Source organism: Rhinoraja longicauda, chromosome 36 (assembly GCF_053455715.1).
Source record: "Rhinoraja longicauda isolate Sanriku21f chromosome 36, sRhiLon1.1, whole genome shotgun sequence".
Taxonomy (NCBI): Eukaryota; Metazoa; Chordata; class Chondrichthyes; order Rajiformes; family Arhynchobatidae; genus Rhinoraja; species Rhinoraja longicauda.
The window spans coordinates 14,841,443-14,860,552 of NC_135988.1; the positions used below are offsets into that span (position 1 = coordinate 14,841,443).

The 19,110-nt window shown below is 46.4% G+C and overlaps 1 protein-coding gene across 1 annotated transcript in view; it reads left to right on the forward strand.

Annotated features, from left to right (window-relative positions):
* Positions 1-19,110, forward strand: part of LOC144610169 (AP-3 complex subunit mu-2) — a 36,115-nt gene extending 17,005 nt beyond the window's left edge. Inside the window, exons 4-8 of the mRNA XM_078428719.1 lie at positions 2,467-2,552; positions 4,113-4,246; positions 13,297-13,504; positions 15,688-15,832; positions 18,228-19,110. Of these exons, the coding sequence (XP_078284845.1) occupies positions 2,467-2,552; positions 4,113-4,246; positions 13,297-13,504; positions 15,688-15,832; positions 18,228-18,328 (674 nt within the window). The 3' untranslated portion in view covers positions 18,329-19,110. The remainder of the gene's footprint in view (positions 1-2,466; positions 2,553-4,112; positions 4,247-13,296; positions 13,505-15,687; positions 15,833-18,227) is intronic.

Below are 19,110 nucleotides of genomic sequence, written 5' to 3' on the forward strand. Positions count from 1 at the left end.
TGGATCACACCCTCCCTAGCCGACAGGCAGCCTGAGTTCATCTGTTGCTGCCCCGGTTTGTCCTGGTGGTGGTTTCATGCTTCCAGTTTCCCCGCCTCCCCCACCTGCAATCAGTCTAATGAAGGGTCTCGACCCAAAACTTCACCCATCCATTTTGTCCAGAGATGCTGCCTGACCCGATGAGTTACTCCAGCACTTTGTGTCTATCTTTGCCATTATTCCAATGTGGCTGTCTTATCATCACCTATACTGGAAAACCACACTGAACAAAAGAACTGAATGCTGGAGTAGGCCATTTGGCTCCTCTAGCCTGCTACTGTTCCTAATGTGGGTGAACCTCTTCCTTAAATCAACTTTCCTGCTTGATAGTCTTTATTTCCATCCTTGACTAAACTCCCCATAAGGAGTGAAGACTCCATAAAGGGTGCACCTCTTGTTTCCACATGGTATCTCTAAATTAAACTGCACATAGTGACGTACGTAGAACAGTGCAGGAACAGGCCCTTTGATATTACAGTTGGCAAGGACACAGTGGGCCAATCTAACTAATCCCATCTGCCAGCACATGGTCTCTGTCCCTCCATTCCTGCTCTGTTCGTGGGCCTGTTAAAATGCTCTTAAAAGTTGTTTTGTTTCCACCACCTCCCTTGTCAGCAAGCTCCAGCATCTATAACTCTGTATGTAAAATAAAACTTGCCTTGCAAATCTCCTTTTAAACATCCCCCTCTCAGCCTAAATATATGACCTCTAGTATATGCAATTTGCACTCTGAGAAAAACACCATCTACCCTATCCATGCGTCTCATACATGTAGATACTTTTATTGGGTTGCTCCTCAGTCTCCAATGCTCCAGTGAAAACAATCCAAGCTTGTCCGATTTCTCCTTGCACTGGTATTCTCCAATCCAGGGAACACCTTGGTGCACCTCTTCTGCACCCTTTCCATTACCTCCACATCCTTCCTATATGGTGGTAGCCAGAACAATAAACAATAGGTGCAGGAGTAGGTTCATTCGGCCCTTCGAGCCAGCACTGCCATTCAATGTGATCATGGCTGATCATTCTCAATCAGTACCCCGTTCCTGCCTTCTCCCCATACCCTCTGACTCCGCTATCATTAAGAGCTCTATCTAGCTCTCTCTTGAATGCATTCAGAGAATTGGCCTCCACTGCCTTCTGAGGCAGAGAATTCCACAGATTTACAACTCTCTGACTGAAAAAGTTTTTCCTCATCTCCGTTCTAAATGGCCTACCCCTTATTCTTAAACTGTGGTCCCTGGTTCTGGACTCCCCCAACATTGGGAACATGTTTCCTGCCTCTAACGTGTCCAACCCCTTAATAATCTCATATGTTTCGATAAGATCCCCTCTCATCCTTCTAAATTCAAATGTATACAGGCCTAGCCGCTCCAGTCTTTCAACATATGACAGTCCCGCCATTCCGGGAATTAACCTAGTAAACCTACGCTGCACGCCCTCAATAGCAAGAATATCCTTCCTCAAATTTGGAGACCAAAACTGCACACAGTATTCCAGGTGCGGTCTCACTAGGGCCCTATACAACTGCAGAAGGACCTCTTTGCTCCTGTACTCAACTCTTCTTGTTATGAAGGCCAACATTCCATTGGCTTTCTTCACTGCCTGCTGTACCTGCATGCTTCCTTTCAGTGACTGATGCACCAGGACACCCAGATCTCGTTGTATGTCCCCTTTTCCTAACTTGACACCATTCAGATAATAATCTGCCTTCTTATTCTTACCACCAAAGTGGATAACCTCACACAGTATTCCCCTTTTCCTAACTTCGTCATAGAGGCACAGCTGGTGGAGCTGCTGCCTCAGCTCCAGAGTCCCGGGTTAGAAAAGTGATTTCACCATTTCATGCCCCAAACTACGAAGGCAAGCTTGCCGAATGCCTTCTTTATCACCCCAGTCATTTCTGTTGTCTGTGGTCACGGTAACATCTCCCTTGCGATAAAGCTGCCAGTTGTTTCATGTATTGTGTCTTTTTTCTGCACTTGCTATCAGTTTTCTCTTCTCGCCCCTTCTCTCTAACCCCACTTGGCAGCAGTTCATTTAAGTCAGAAGTGGTGTTCATGCATTTGGTGTCCAAAACCAGTGCGTGAGACTTGGAAAGTCTTAAAAAAAAGACACAGAGTGCTGGAGTAACTCAGCGGGTTGGGCAGCTTCTCTGGAGAACATGGATAGATGACGTTTCGGTTTGGGACTCTTCTTCGGGTATGTTCTCCAGAGATGTTGCCTGACCCGCTGAGTTACTCCAGCACTTTGCGTCCTTTTTTGGCAAACCAGCATCTGCAGTTCCTTGTATCACGGGAAATCTTGCGTAGCTTTCTAAATGGGAAGCTTGCTCTGATATCTCGACGAGTACTTTTGTCCCATGCCTTTCCTGTCGGGCAGCTGTAACTGGGAATCATCTGTTCTAAAGCTGCTTCTCTCTCCCCACAGGTTCAACAATATTTGCTGAGATACAGGGTGTTATTGATGCCTGTGTGAAGCTGACTGGAATGCCAGATCTCACCCTCTCATTCATGGTACGTATTCGTGCGCCACTGGAGACCAGTTTCATTTATGAGCTGAGAAAATGTTTCATTCTATTTGTGGCATGTTGATGGTGTTCATATATTCGCAAAGTTGTTTGTTTAGACTTTGGAGATACAGCACGCAAACAGGCCCTTCGGCCCACTGAGTCCATGCCGGCCAGCGATCAGCCTGCACATTAGCACTGTCCTACACACTAAGGAAAGTTTTGCAACTTACCGAAGCCAATTAACCTACAAACATGTATGTCTTTGGGGTGTGGGAGGAAACCGGAGAAACCCCTTGCAGTCACAGGGAGGATGTACTAACTCCATGCAGACAGGATTGAACCCAGGCCACAACGTGTGCTGTCTGTGTGGAGTTTGTGTGTTCTCCCCAGGACCGCGTGGGTTTTCCCTGGGTGCTATGGTTTCCTCCAACACGCAATATATGTACAGGTCTGTAGGTTAATTGGCTTCCGTTAAAATTGTAAATTGTCCCCAGGATAGTTCTAGTGTATGGGGGATCGCTAGTCGACGTGGACTTGGTGGGCCAAAGGGCCTATTTTTGCGCGGTATCTCTAAAACAAAACAAAAAGTTAAAATAACACATTTTGGATCGGGACCCTTCTTAAGACTGGTTATTTTCAGATAACCTTTAATGCCCATCCACTACCTAATCTTTAACTAAGGAGAGTGGGATGCAGTAATCAGAGCTCAAGGAACTCAACTGGTCAGGCAGCATCTGTGGTGAGAATGCTTGAAGGGTCCTGACCTGAAACACAGCCCATCCATTCACTTAACAGATGGTGCCTGACCCACTGAGTTTCTCCAGCACTTAGAGTCTATACTTTGCAGCAAAACTCGATCTGTTGAACATCTCAAAACACATGCTCCCCTCCCCATCGCCCAAATCACTTTGGTGCTGTGTAAATAATTCTTTGGGTGGGAGATCAGACCTGTAATGGTGTTTGAGATGTGGTCTTACCTGGGCCCTATCTGTATCACTGCAGTATGACAATTGTACTCTTGAATTCAAATTCCGTTTACAGTAAGGGCCATCATTCAGTTTGCCTTCCGGTGTGTGCCAAACTGTTAACTCTTAGTGGTATGTGTACAAAAGTTACTAGAGTACCTCTGGACACCAACTTGCTAAAAAAATACAGTGCTTGCCTTTTCATTTTTTTTTTACCTAAGTGAATGACCTCTGATTTTTGCACATTATATTCCATCGGTCAAGTCCTTGCTCATTCACTTCACGTGTCTATATCCTCCTGAAGCTTCTTTGCATCCTCCTTGCAATACACACCAACAACCGATGCTATCATCAGCAAACTTGGACATAGTACACTTGATCCGTTCTCCCATGGCGAGGTACACTGGATTGCAACAATGCGCACTGACTCTCGTGTGAATAGGGGCATGCGTAACAATGAGGAAGGGTCTCCACCCGAAACCTCGCCCGTTCCTTTTCTCCAGAGATGCTGCCTGACTCGCTAACATACTCCAGCAATTTGTGTCTATCTTCCCATGAGATTCTGATCGGTAACAATTCTGATTTTGTAACAATTGCAGAATTCCCGACTCCTGGACGATGTCAGCTTCCATCCCTGTGTCCGTTTCAAGCGCTGGGAGTCGGAGAGAATCCTTTCTTTCATTCCGCCGGATGGGAATTTCCGTCTCCTGTCCTATCACGTCAGTTCCCAGAAGTAAGTGGCACATGACTGGCATGAAGGGATGGACGGACTAACATTAGTGCCCTGTTGCATTCCTCTTGCAATTGGGGATCTTGCCCACCTTAGTCCTGGAAGGAGTTCTGGAATACACCAGTGGCTTTAATGGATGTTCACATGAGAACTTAACCATATAGCAAAAAGGACACAAAATGTTGGAGCAACTAAGTGGGTCAGGTAACATCTCTGGAGAATGTGGAGAGGTGACATATTGGGTCGAGATCCTTCTTCAGACTGAATCAGTGTGAAGAAGGGTCCCAACCCAAAACATTACCCATCCATGTTCTCCAAAGATGCTGCCTGACCTGCTGAGTTCCTCCAGCACTTTGTGCCCTTTTTTGTAAACCAGCATCTGTAGTTCCTTGTTTCTGCTCTATATCAAAATAGAACCTGGACTGGGCCATTTAGCCCCTCTTGCCTCGACAGGATCATGGCCGATCTGCTATCTCAGTAAGGAAGGGCGTGACAGAGGTTGCAGAGGAGATCAGCAGTAGCAGCAGCAATCAGCAGTAGCAGCAGCAATCAGCAGTAGCAGCAGCAATCAGCAGTAGCAGCAGCAATCAGCAGTAGCAGCAGCAATCAGCAGTAGCAGCAGCAATAATCAGCAGTAGCAGTAGCAGCAGCAGCAGCAGCAGCAGTAGCAAGCAGCACCAAGCTGTGTTGCTTGGGAAGTAGTGTGGGGATTGTGTGGGGATAGTAAGGAGTAAGACCTGTGTGATCTCCCGGACTAGTTTCGATCGCCTAGCTTGGGGTCGGAGAGGAATTTCCCGGATTTTTTCCCAAATTGGCCTGGGTTTTTTATCCGGTTTTTCGCCTCTCCCAGGAGATCACTCAGTTCTTTTGGGTGGGCGGTTGGAGTAGCGGCTGGGCGGTAGGTTTAGTAACCGAGCGCGGGGCTTTGTTTGGAGAGTATGACTGCCAGGGCAGTTTTTTGTTCTGGGTGTCGGATGTGGGGAATCTGGGAGTCTGATAGTCTTCCAGACATCCACATCTGCGCCAGGTGTGACGAGATGGGGCTCCTAAGGGACCGTATTAGGAACCTGGAGCGGCAGATTGATGACCTCCGTCTGATCAGGGAGAGTGAGGAGGTTATAGATAGGAGTTACAGAGAGATGGTCACTCCTAGACCACGGGAGGTAGACAAGTGGGTCACTGTTAGGGGGGGCAAGGAACAGAGGCAGGGACTAGGGAGTACCCCGGTGGCTGTACCCCTTGGAAATAAGTACTCCTGTTTAAGTACTGTTGGGGGGGACAGCCTACCTGGGGGCAACGACGGTGCCCGGGCCTCTGGCAAGGAGTCCGGCCCTGTTGCTCAGAAGGGTAGGGAAAGGAAGAGGAGAGCAGTAGTAATAGGGGACTCTATAGTGAGGGGGTCAGATAGGCGTTTCTGTGGACGCAGTCGGGAGACCCGGATGGCGGTTTGCCTCCCTGGTGCCGGTGTCCGGGATGTGTCTGAGCGTGTCCAGGATATCCTGAAAGGGGAGGGAGAGGAGCCAGAGGTCGTGGTACATATAGGTACCAACAATATAGGTAGGATAAGGGAAGAGGTCCTGAAAGGAGAATTCAGGGGGCTAGGAAGAGAGTTAAAAAAAAGGACTTCCAAAGTAATAATCTCAGGCTTACTGCCTGTGCCACGCGATAGTGAGAATAGGAATGGAGTGAGGTGGAGGATAAATACGTGGCTGAGGAACTGGTGCAGGGAGCAGGGTTTCAAGTTTCTGGATCATTGGGACCTCTTCTGGGGGAAGTATGACCTGTACAAAAAGGACGGGTTGCATCTGAACCCGAGGGGAACCAATATCCTGGCGGGGAGATTTGCTAAAATAACTGCGGAGACTTTAAACTAGTACGGTTGGGGGGAGGGACTCAAACTCAGATAGCTAATAGACAGTGTGTGAGGCAGGAGGCAGAAAAGGGAAACACTCAGACCCAATATGTAGGAGAGAAAGGAGAGAAAGAAGGGAAAAGAAATAAACTGAGAATAAGAAATAATGGGTCCCTTAAATGTGTATATTTTAATGCTAGGAGCATTGTAAGAAAGGTGGATGAGCTTAGAGCCTGGATTGACATCTGGAAGTATGATGTTGTGGCGATCAGTGAAACATGGTTGCAGGAGGGTTGCGATTGGCAATTAAATATTCCAGGATTTCATTGTTTCAGATGTGATAGAATCGGAGGGGCAAGAGGTGGGGGTGTTGCATTGCTTGTCAGGGAGGATATCACAGCAGTGCTTTGGCAGGACAGACTAGAAGGCTCGATTAAGGAGGCTGTTTGGGTGGAACTCAGAAATGAGAAAGGTTTAGCAACACTTATAGGGGTGTATTATAGACCGCCAAATAGGGAACGAGAATTGGAAGAGCAAATATGTAAGGAGATAGCAGATATTAGTAGTAAGCACAGAGTGGTGATTGTGGGTGATTTCAATTTTCCGTATATAGACTGGGAATCACATTCTGTTAAAGGGCTGGATGGTTTGGAGTTTGTAAAATGTGTGCAGGATAGTTTTTTGCAGCAATACGTAGAGGTGCCTACCAGAGAAGGGGCAGTGTTGGACCTCCTGTTAGGAAATGAGATGGGTCAGGTGACGGAGGTATGTGTTGAGGAGCACTTTGGGTCTAGTGATCATAATGCCATTAGTTTCAATATCATTATGGAGAAGGTCAAATCTGGACCAAGGGTTGAGATTTTGGATTGGAGAAAGGCTAATTTTGAGGAGATGAGAAAGGATTTAAAAGGAGTGAAATGGAAATTGTTGTTTTATGAAAAGGATATAATAGAGAAATGGAGGATATTTAAAGGTGAAATTTTGAGAGTACAGAGTCTTTATGTCCCTGTTCGGTGGAAAGGAAAGAATAATAATTTGAAAGAGCCGTGGTTTTCCAGGGAAATTGGACACTTGGTTCGGAAAAAGAGGGAGATATACAATAAATATAAGCGGCAGGGAGTAAATGAGGTTCTTGAGGAATATAAAGAATGTAAAAGGAATCTTAAAAAGGAAATTAGAAAAGCGAAAAAAAGATATGAGGCTGCTTTGGCAAGTAATGTAAAAGTAAACCCCAAGGGGTTCTACAGATATGTCAACAGCAAAAGGATAGTGAGGGATAAAATTGGTCCATTAGAGAGTCAGAGTGGACAGCTATGTGCTGAGCCGGAAGAAATGGGGGAGATATTAAACAATTTCTTTTTTTCGGTATTTACCGAGGAGAAGGATATTGAATTATGTGAGGTAAGCGAAACAAGTAGAGTAGTGATGGAAATTAGGAGGATTAAAGAAGAGGAGGTACGGACACTTTTGAAGAATATAAAAGTGGATAAGTCTCCAGGTCCTGATAGGATATTCCCTAGGACATTGAGGGAAGTTAGTGCAGAAATAGCAGGGGCTATGACGGAAATATTTCAAACGTCATTAGAAACAGGGATGGTGCCGGAAGATTGGCGCATTGCGCATGTTGTGCCTTTGTTTAAAAAAGGTTCTAAAAGTAAACCTAGCAATTATAGACCTATTAGTTTGACGTCTGTGGTGGGAAAATTAATGGAAAAGATACTTAGGGACAATATATATAATTATTTGGATAATCAAGGCCTGATTAGAAACAGTCAACATGGATTTGTGCCTGGAAGGTCATGTTTGACTAATCTTCTTGAATTTTTTGAAGAGGTTACCAGGGAAATTGATAAGGGCAAGGCTGTGGATGTTGTCTATATGGACTTCAGTAAGGCATTTGACAAGGTTCCACATGGAAGGTTGATTAAGAAGGTTAAATCGTTGGGTATTAATAGTGAGGTTGCAAGATGGATTCAACAATGGCTGAATGGGAGATACCAGAGGGTAACGGTTGACAATTGTATGTCAGGTTGGAGGCCAGTGTCTAGTGGAGTGCCCCAAGGATCTGTGTTGGGTCCACTGTTGTTTGTCATTTACATTAATGATCTGGATGATGGTGTGGCAAATTGGATTAGTAAATATGCAGATGATACTAAGATAGGTGGAGTAGTTGATAGTGAGGTAGATTTTCAAAGTCTACAGAGAGACTTGGGCCTTTTGGAAGAGTGGGCTGAAAGATGGCAGATGGAGTTTAATGCTGATAAGTGTGAGGTGCTGCATTTTGGTAGGACAAATCAAAATAGGACGTACAGGGTAAATGGTAGGGAATTGAGGAATGCAGTGGAACAGAGGGATCTGGGAATAACTGTGCATTGTTCCCTGAAGGTGGAATCTCATGTGGATAGGGTGGTGAAGAAGGCGTTTGGTATGCTTGCCTTTATAAATCAGAGCATCGAGTATAGAAGTTGGGATGTAATGTTGAAATTGTACAGGGCATTGGTGAGGCCGAATCTGGAGTATGGTGTGCAGTTCTGGTCGCCAAATTATAGGAAGGATGTCGACAAAATGGAGAGGGTACAGAGGAGATTTACTAGAATGTTGCCTGGGTTTCAGCACTTAGGCTACAGAGAGAGGTTGAACAGGTTGGGTCTTTATTCTTTGGAGCGTAGAAGGTTGAGGGGGGACTTGATAGAGGTTTTTAAAATTTTGAGAGGGACGGACAGAGTTGACGTGGGTAGGCTTTTCCCTTTGAGAGTGGGGAAGATTCCAACAAGGGGACATAGCTTCAGAATTGAGGGACAAAGGTTTAGGGGTAACATGAGGGGGAACTTCTTTACTCAGAGGGTTGTGGCTGTATGGAATGGGCTTCCGGTGGAAGTGGTGGAGGCTGGCTCGATTTTATTATTTAAGAGTAAATTGGATAGGTATATGGATAAGAGGGGATTAGAGGGTTATGGTCTGAGTGCAGGTAGATGAGACTAGGTCAGGGAAAATGGTCGGCGTGGACTGGTAGGGCCGGACAGGCCTGTTTCCATGCTGTAGTTGTTATATTGTTATATTGTTATATTGACTGGGATGTTGCCTGGGATGGAGTGCTGCAGTTGCAAGCAGAGACTGGACAGGCTGGGTTTGACGTCCTTGGAGTGGGGACACTAGTGGGGTAAACAGAATCGGGAGGAGCACAGAGGAGGTAGATTGTAGCAAACCTTTTCCCAGAGCAGAGGCATCTTAAACTGGAGGATATAAGTTTATGTTAATCGGGTTTAGAGGAGATCTGAGGAAGATTTATTTTACCCAGACGGTGATTGGAATGCACTGACTGAAATGGTAGTTGAGGTGGTGACTCTTGCAATACTTATCAAGTAGATAGACGAACACTTGAATCACTGATATAGAAGGCTGTGGGGAAATAGCTAGTAATGAGATTAGTACAGATAGACAATAGGTGCAGGAGGAGGCCATTCGGCCCTTCGAGCCAGCACCGCCATTCAATGTGATCATGGCTGATCATTCTCAATCAGTACCCCGTTCCTGCCTTCTCCCCATACCCCCTGACTCCGCTATCCTTAAGAGCTCTATCTAACATAGTTTTTTGATGGTCAGCATGGATGTGGTGAGCTGAAGGCTCCTGTTTCCCCACTGTATGACTCTCTGACCACTTTCCTGCATAGTCCCAATCTCCTTGATTCCCTTAAGCACGTTATTCAGTATCACAGCAGAACTGTTTGAGAACTAGCTACAACTGCATTGTAAGCAGTGAGATATTTCATTGTCATTGGGAAATTTTCAGGCCGAATGTCTTTGTGGATTTATAATGTTCATTTTTGAATATATCTTCCTTTAAACATAAACACGTTGATTAAAACATGATGCGTGGCTTCCTAATTGACTTTTCCCATTTCAACGTTCTTTCTGGGAGATCAATAAAGCTGTAACTTTCTCGGGAGAATAACTTTTAATACGTATTATAATGTATATATAATCATGAGAGGAATAGATTGGGTAGGTGCACAGAATGCGAATCGAGGACCAGAGGACATAGGTTTAAGGTGAAGGGGAAAAGATTTAATAGGAATCTGAGGGGTAACTTTTTCACACAAAGGTTGGTGGGTGTATGGAACGAGCTGCCGGAGGAGGTAGTTGAGGCAGAGATTATGTTTAAGAAACAGTTAAACAGGTGAATGGATAGGAGACAGACACACAAAGCTGGAGTAACTCAGCGGGACAGGCAGCATCTCTGAAGAGAAGGAATGGGTGACGTTTTGGGTCGAGACCCTTCTTCAGACTGAAGAAGGATCTCGACCCGAAACGTTACCCAGAGGTGCTGCCTGTCCCGCTGAGTTACCCCAGCTTTTTGTGTCTATCTTCGGTTTAAACCAGCATCTGCAGTTCCTTCCTACACAGGTACATGGAGAGGACAGGTTTAGAGGAATGAGGGCCAAACGCGGGCAGGTGGGACTAGTGTAGCTGGGACATGTTGGCCGGTGTGGGCAAGTTGGGCCGAAGGGCCTGTTTCCACGCTGCATCACTCTCTGACTCTGTCATTTTCCCCTGACCCGTCATCAGAATATCAAAATCTGAAACGTATTTAACAAAGTTTCACATTTGTATTAGCTTATCCCTGCCCAAATCTCTCTTTCTAAGTTATCCACTGACTTAATCTCCTGACTACTTGTTGGTTCATTTGGTTTTTGACCTCAATGTAATTTATAGTAATAGCGTGACACAAATCTAGAAATAAAGCATCCATTGTTTAAAACTGTTCAGATTAGAGATATTAAATTCAAAGGTGTTGTATCCACTTATGATAAGAAAGCTCATATAATGCCCTGGGATTGTTCAACAAGCTGAGGCACCTTCCACTTTATAAGGCGCTGGCTGGTCAGACCAAGTTTGGAGCATTGTGAGGGCCCCTTATCTGAGGAAGGATGTGCTGCCGTTGGAGAGTGTCCAGAGGAAGTTTCCCAGAATGTTTGGCCCACACCCTTCCAGAACAAGGGGCCACAGTTTAAGAATAAAGGGTAGGCCATTTAGAACTGAGATGAGGAAAAACTTTTTCAGTCAGAAAGAGTTGTAAATCTGTGGAATTCTCTGCCTCAGAAGGCAGTGGAGGCCAATTCTCTGAATGCATTCAAGAGAGAGCTAGATAGAGCTCTTAAGGATAACGGAGTCAGGGGGTATGGGGAGAAGGCAGGGACGGGGTACTGATTGAGAATGATCAGCCATGATCACATTGAATGGTGGTGCTGGCTCGAAGGGCCGAATGGCCTACTCCTGCACTTGTTGTCTATTGTCAGACCTATACTATCCTATCCTGTACCTGTCCAATGTTGTGATAGCACCTGCCTCACCTACTTCCTCTGGCATCTCGTTCCATATATCGACCACACTTTGTGTGTATATTTAAAAAAACATCCTTTCGGGTCCTTGTTAAATCTTTCCCTCCTCTCCTGAAATTTACGTCCCCTGGTTCTTTATTCCTCTACTCTGGGGAAAAGACTGCATTTACCTTATCTATTCCTCTGATCTTATATACGGTGGCGCAGCGGTAGAGTTGCTGCCTTACAGCGAATGCAGCGCCGGAGACCCGGGTTCGATCCTGACGACGGGCACCGTCTGTAGGGAGTTTGTACGTTCTCCCCGTGACCTGGGTGGGTTTTCTCCGAGATCTTCGGTTTCCTCCCACACTCCAAAGACGTACAGGTTTGTAGGTTAATTGGCTGGGTTAATTAAATGTAAAAATTGTCCCTAGTGTGTGTAGGATAGTGTTAATGTGCGGGGATCGCTGGGCGGCGTGGGCCGAAGGGCCTGTTTCCGCGTTGTATCGCTAAAAAAATCTATTACTTTAAAAAAATATATATATATTATTTATTTGTTTATTATTATTATTTATTATTATTTTTCCTACACATCTATTACATTACCGCTCATCCTCCTGCACTCCAAGGAATAATTTCCTAGCCTGCTCAACCTCTGCCTCTAGCTCAGGGCCTAAAGTCCTTGCAACGTCCTCTTAAATCTTCTCTGCACATTTTCAAGCTTAACAACATCTTTCCTATAACAGGGACCAAAACTGAACACAATACTCCAAACATGGCCTCACCAAATTCATGTCCAACTATAACATAACCTCCCAACTTCTATACTTGACAAAATGCTGGAGTAACTCAGCAGGTCAGGCAGCATCTCGGGAGAGAAGGAATTGGGTGACGTTTCGGGTCGAGACCCTTCTATTTTGTGAAAAAAACGTCACCCAATTCCTTCTCTCCCGAGATGCTGCCTGACCTGCTGAGTTACTCCAGCATTTTGTGAATAAATCGATTTGTACCAGCATCTGCAGTTATTTTCTTATACTTCTATACTCGACACTCTGATTAATGAAGGCCTGTGTGCTGAAAGCCTTCTTGACCACAGAGTTGGACACAAAATGCCGGAGTAACTCAGCGGGTCAGGCAGCATCTCTGGAGAGAAGGAATGGGTGACGTTTCGGGTCGAGACCCTTCTTCAGACATCTTGACTCTAAACGTCACCCATTCCTTCTCTCCAGAGATGCTGCCCGACCCGCCCAGTTACTCCTGTCTACCTTTGATTTAAACCAGCAGCTGCAGTACTCTCCTACGCCTTCTTGACCACCCGATCTACCGGTGCTGGAGTAAGTCTGCAGTGAGGCGACATCTCTGGAAAACAAGGATAGCTGACGCTTTGGGTCAGGAAAGTTCTCCAGAGATGCTGTCTGACCCCCTGAGTTACTCTAGCACTTTGTGTATGCTTTTGTAAACCAGCATCTGCAGTTACCTGTTTCTGATAGAGGAGCTAATTGAGGTAGGTGCGATAATAACGCTTAGACGACATTTGGACAGGTTTGTGGATGGGTAAGTTTTAGAGGGATATATATATATATATGGGCCATATGTGGACAGGTGAGGCTAGTGTAGATGGGGCATCTCGGTCAGCAGAGATATGTTGGACAGAAGGGCCTGTTTCCCTGCTGTTTGGGAAATACTAGCTTTGACAGTTACGCGCATGCATTGATAAATGCAACCTGCTGACCATGTTCAGGGGTTCACAAGTTATAGGAGCAGAATTCGGCCATTCGGCCCATCGGGTCTATTCCACCATTCAGCCATGGCTGATTCTGCCATGTTCTGGCATCGGAGGTTCTGCTGCACGAAATCTTGACTGCATTTGTTCTGCCTTTCAGTTTGGTGGCCATTCCCATCTACGTCAAGCACAACATCAGCTTCCGGGACGGCAGCTCGACGGGGCGGTTCGAGGTCACTATCGGGCCGAAGCAGACGATGGGGAAAGTGCTGGAGGGGACTGTCGTGACTAGCCAGCTGCCAAAGGTGGTGCTGAACGTGAATCTCACCTCCACGCAAGGGAACTTCACCTTTGACCCAGTCACCAAGGTAACGGAGCAGTCATCGACCTCCTTTCGTACGTCAACTACAACAATCAAAAGTGGCAATTGGTGCTTCAGAGTATCGTAGTTGACGCTTTGCTGCAAATGTTGCCAGTTCCGTAGAACTGCCCAGGGTGGACCACGAGGACCTAAAGCAGCTCCCACCCCATTCATCAACCTGAAACGTCCCGTTCATCTCCGTCCCCACATATGCTGCCTGGCTTGCCGAGAATGTCCACGATTCTCGATATATTGGAGTACAGGTGCTGCCCGACTAACGATGCTTCGACTTGCGCTATTTTGACTTTACCCTTAATACACCTGATCACGTGGCCGGAAGCGAGCTGCCGTTGCCCAGCGTTTGCACCATAGTCAAGTCAAAATATCGTAAGTCGAAGCATCGTTAGTCGGGCAGCACCTGTACTCCAATATATCGAGAATCGTGGACATTCTCGGCCACGTGATTAGGGGGATATTAGGTGCATTTTGGCGCACGATATTATTCGGTTTGCGATGGGTTTATCGGAACGTAGGTTGAGGAGCACCTGTATAGGAATTGTCCATACCAGGAGTCCGTAAACATGTTGGGTAGAGTGTAGTTAATTTGTAGGAAGAAACTGCAGATGTTGGTTTACACCAAAGATAGACACAAAAAGCTGGAGTAACTCAGCGGGTGAGGCAGCCTCTCCAATTATGGCCTCCACCGTTCCCTGGTCATCGGTGCCGGCACTGATTTGTTCTGAGCCTTTTCACGCCTCTAGTTTCTTCCCCCCCTGATTCTCAGTCTGAAGAAGGGCTTCGACTGGATACATCGCCCATTCCTTCTGTCCAGAGATGCTGCCTGTGCCGCTGAGTTACTCCAGCATTTTATGTCTAGTGCTGTGTAATTAATTTGTTTGGGGAATCGAGAGTGAAGAGTGTGTAATGGTCATACAGTATGTACTGAGAACAGGTACAATGAAATTCTTACTTGCTGCAGCTTTGAAGACACATTAACACAACAAGTAAATATACAATAATTCAGAACATTAGGTCAGAAATTAATTTGCAATAATCAATAATAAAATGAATCATCAGTGACCAACCATAATAGTGCAAAGCAAAGTACTTAATGGAACCTACACAAGTCAAGTCAATTTTATTTGTATAGCACATTTAAAAACTACCCACGTTGACCAAAGTGCTGTACATCAGTTCAGGTACTAAGAACGAACATACAATGGCACACAAACATAACAGCACATACATAAACAGTTCACAGCGCCCCCTCAGAGGGCCTCAAACGCTAGGGAGTAGAAATAGGTTTTGAGCCTGGAATTAAAGGAGTGGATGGAGGGGGCAGTTCTGATGGGGAGACGGATGCTGTTCCACAGTCTAGGAGCTGCAACCGCAAAAGCGCGGTCACCCCTGAGCTTAAGCCTAGACCGCGGGATAGTCAGTAGCCCCAAGTCGGCCGACCTGAGGGACCTGGAGATAGAGTGGTGGGTTAGAAGATTTTTGATAGAGGGGCAAGCCCGTTTAGGGCTTTGTATGTGAATAGGAGGAGCTTGAAGTTGATTCTATACCGTACTGGGAGCCAGTGGAGAGAGGCCAGAATTGGGGTGATGTGGTCCCTTTTACGGGTACCCGTCAGGAGTCTCGCTGCGGCGTTTTGGACCAATTGCAGGCGGGACAGGGATGATTGGCTGATTCCAGTGTATACAATGTCTATTTAGTTCGGTGCTGAGGCAGGGTTGTGTAGGATCCTGCATCTGAACCAGGAGGCATGGAGGTAATGACCCGATTACCTCAGTCCAGGAGTTCAAGAGCCTGACGATTGAAGAGAAGAAGCTGGTTTTGAACCTGGAGGTAATGTGGCTTCTGTACAATCCCGATTGTAGCAATGAGAAGAGTGTGTGGCCAGGTCGGTAAGGGTCTTTGATGATATTAGCTGCCTTCTTGAGGCAGTGCATCCGAAAGATCCTTTTGATGGTGGGAGGGTCTGTATCCGTGATGACCCAGGCAACGTCTACCACATTCTGTAGCCTCGTTCATTCTTGGGCTTTAAGAATAAGTCCTGTCAACACTCTCCTCACTTGCTTCAACCGGGATTGAATTGAACCATTTTGGTGGTAGCGTTATGATAATGTCACTGATATGAGTTGCTCTTGCCTCTAACGCCGGCCTTCCTTTTCCCTGGACGTGTTGCAGGTCCTGACGTGGGATATTGGGAAGATCAATCCTCAGAAGCTGCCCTGTCTGAAGGGTTCCATGAGCTTGCAGGCAGGCACTCCCAAACCCGATGAGAACCCGAACATTAATGTCCAGTTCAAGATCCAACAGTTGGCCATTTCAGGTACGCCGCGCGAGGGATCGAGTCATCTTGGTTTGTGAGATGTTCAAGGAGAGGAGCAAGATACGTATTTAACGGGCACCTTTCACTTCCATTCCAGATGCTCTGCAACCAGCAGAGGTTTGTTATAGTGTAGTCACTGCTGTAATATAGGAAGTAGGAGAGCCACAAGCAAGTAGTTAATGGTGGGACAGAAGTACAGCTTTGGGATTAGTGCACAGATTTCATGAGTGTAGATTTAGTTTAGTTTAGAGATACAGTCGATAGTCGGCATGGTTGGCTGATGGGTTTGTTTCTGTGCACTTAGACTCTACAGATGTGTTCATTTATTTTTAGTTCCTCTGGTGACCAGCAAGTGCTTGCTATTCCCACTGGGCAATATCATTTTCTTTGGGAAAATTTGAACGGTCAGACGGGGCACTTCGAATCATACAGCAAGCATGAAAATAGGTCCTTGGGGCCCAACTCATCCATGCCGACCAAGATTTTTTAGATTTAGAGATTAAGCGCGGAAACAGGCCCTTCGGCCCACCGAGTCCGCGCCGCCCAGCGATCCCCGCACACTAACACTATCCTACACACAATTTTTACATTTTACCCAGCCAATTAACCTACATACCTGTACGTCTTTGGAGTGTGGGAGGAAACCGAAGATCTCGGAGAAAACCCACGCAGGTCACGGGGAGAACGTACAAACTCAGTACAGACGGCGCCCGTAGTCAGGATCGAACCTGAGTCTCCGGCGCTGCATTCGCTATAAGGCAGCAACTCTACCGTTGCGCCACCGTGCCGCCCAAGATGCCCATCTAAGCTAGTTGCCTTGGCTCTCATTTGAATCCACTTCATACAATGAAAGATTCTTGTACAAACAATGGTAGCATGCCTAACATGAATCTTAACTGATGAATTGCAATTGATTCTTTGATTTATTTTCTAAGTGAACTGGTTCTGCATTAATTACTGTCTGGCTTTGTCGAAAGTTAGACCCTTTGATGCAGTTCCGATCTTGGAACAGTGCTTGAACTGCCACGCCATGACATTTTCATTACTCGCGTACTACTATCATGACCTCTCATTACAAATGTAAGGGAGTTGCCAGTTCTGATTTCAGCTGCAGTGCGTCGAGATTGTTCAGGTTTGCTCCGCTTTGAAATACCCTGAGAAGATTTGTATCTGCCCTCCTGTTTCTCCCAGTCTTTAGACTTTACAAATGGAGTGTGGAAACAGGCCCCTTGGCTCACGGAGTCCGTGCCGACCAGCGATTGCCCTGCACACTAGCACTATCTGAATGCATTCAAGAGAGAGCTAGATAGAGCTCTTAAGGATAGCGGAGTCAGGGGGTATGGGGAGAAGGCAGGAACGGAGTACTGATTGAGAATGATCAGCCATTGAATGGCGGTGCTGGCTCGAAGGGCCGAATGGCCTCCTCCTGCACCTATTGTCTATTGCCTATCCTACACACCAGGGACTGCTACTAACAACTTATCGAAGCCAATTAACCTACAAATCTGTACGTCCTTGGAATGTAGGAGGTAAACCGGAGCACCCGGAAAAAAACCAGTCCTTTAGTGTCTGAGTCGTACAGCACACGAACAGGCCCTTCGTCCCACCAAGTCCGTGCTGACCATCAACTATCTATCTACACCAATCCTAAATTTTATTCTCCCCATGTTGTCATCAACTCAGATTCTACCCCTCACCAGGAAATAGTGGGGGCAGTTTACAGAAGCCATTTAACCTTCCGATCCAAACACTTCTTTGGGATGTGGAAGGACACTAGGGCACCTGGGGGGAAAACAAGTGGTCACAGGAAGAACGTGCAAACTCCACACAGTCAGGATCGAACAATAAGGTCGGGTGGCCCTACCTGTTGCAGAACTGTGCCGGCCTATTATCATATGTACATGTCCATAAAATACGATTCCATTTCCGTGTCCTGCAATATATTGTTTTTATAAGGATGAGATGGGACCTCGTTGAAACTCACCGAATAGTGAAAGGCTTGGGTCGAGTGGATGCGGAGAGAATATTTCCACCAGTGAGAGTGTCTAGGACCCGAGAACACAGCCTCAGAATAAAAGGAGCTTTAGAACAGAGATGAGGAGGGACTTCTTTAGTCAGAAGCTGGTGAATCTGTGGAATTCATTGCCACAGACGGCTGTGGAGGACCTCAATGGATATTTTTAAGGTGGAGATTGATAGATTCTTGATTTGTAAGGATGTCGGGGGATATGGAGATGAGACAGAATGTGGTTGAAAGGGAAAGATTGAATGACGGAGTAGACGTGATGGGCCAAATGGCCTAATTCTGCTCCTATCACTGTTGAATGTGTGAGGCCGAGTGATCTGAACTGAGGTAAGCCCTACTGACTTGATCCTGTGTTGCATCTTGTCTCAGGTCTGAAGGTAAACCGACTGGACATGTACGGAGAAAAATACAAACCATTCAAAGGCATCAAGTACATGACGAAAGCTGGAAAGTTTCAAGTCCGCACATAACCCTGAAGGCACTTGCTCCAAGCATCGGATCGAGATTCGTCCTCCACCAGCCAGCTTCCTGCTTGAAATCTCCCCCCCGCCCCCCCTCGTTTTCTTTATTGTCGCTTCTTGTCTTCCTTATCTTCGCTGCACTTACGAAGACTCCAGCACGGAGTTGACCATCGTTGTGGTCGGCACCTCCAGCGGTTTCGCCTTGAAGGCCGAGCTATTGACCCCTGGTTGCTGTGACCAAACGTTCTCCGTTGCAGCACCTGCCGTTCTCCCCTCCTGTGCACCTGGTCCGTGGACGTTCGTGGGATTCCTGAACTGTAGCGTGTGTATGTGTGTGTGCAGCTACAACTACACAACGTGGTGACTGGGGCTGGAATTTCCAAATGTGTGTGCCCTGTGGTAAACTTAATGTCAGTCACTCTCGCACAACAATCTTAGCAGACAGCAGTCGCGTCTAGAGCAAGTAATGTAAGAGCTGAAAATGTGTTGTGTAGTGCTATTATTACAATAGACAATGGGTGCAGGAGTAGGCCATTCGGCCCTTCGAACCAGCACCGCAATTACATTACAGGAATACAAAAGAAGCATTTATGGAGCCGGCTCCCATTTTGTCGGGCCTATCCCCCACCTTCTGTATGGGCTCAGTATTGGCACTGTAACTTAATGTCATTAGTTCAGTAAGAAAATAACTGCAGATGCTGGTACAAATCGAAGGTATTTATTCACAAAATGCTGGAGTAACTCAGCGGGTCAGGCAGCATCTCGGGAGAGAAGGAATGGGCGACGTTTCG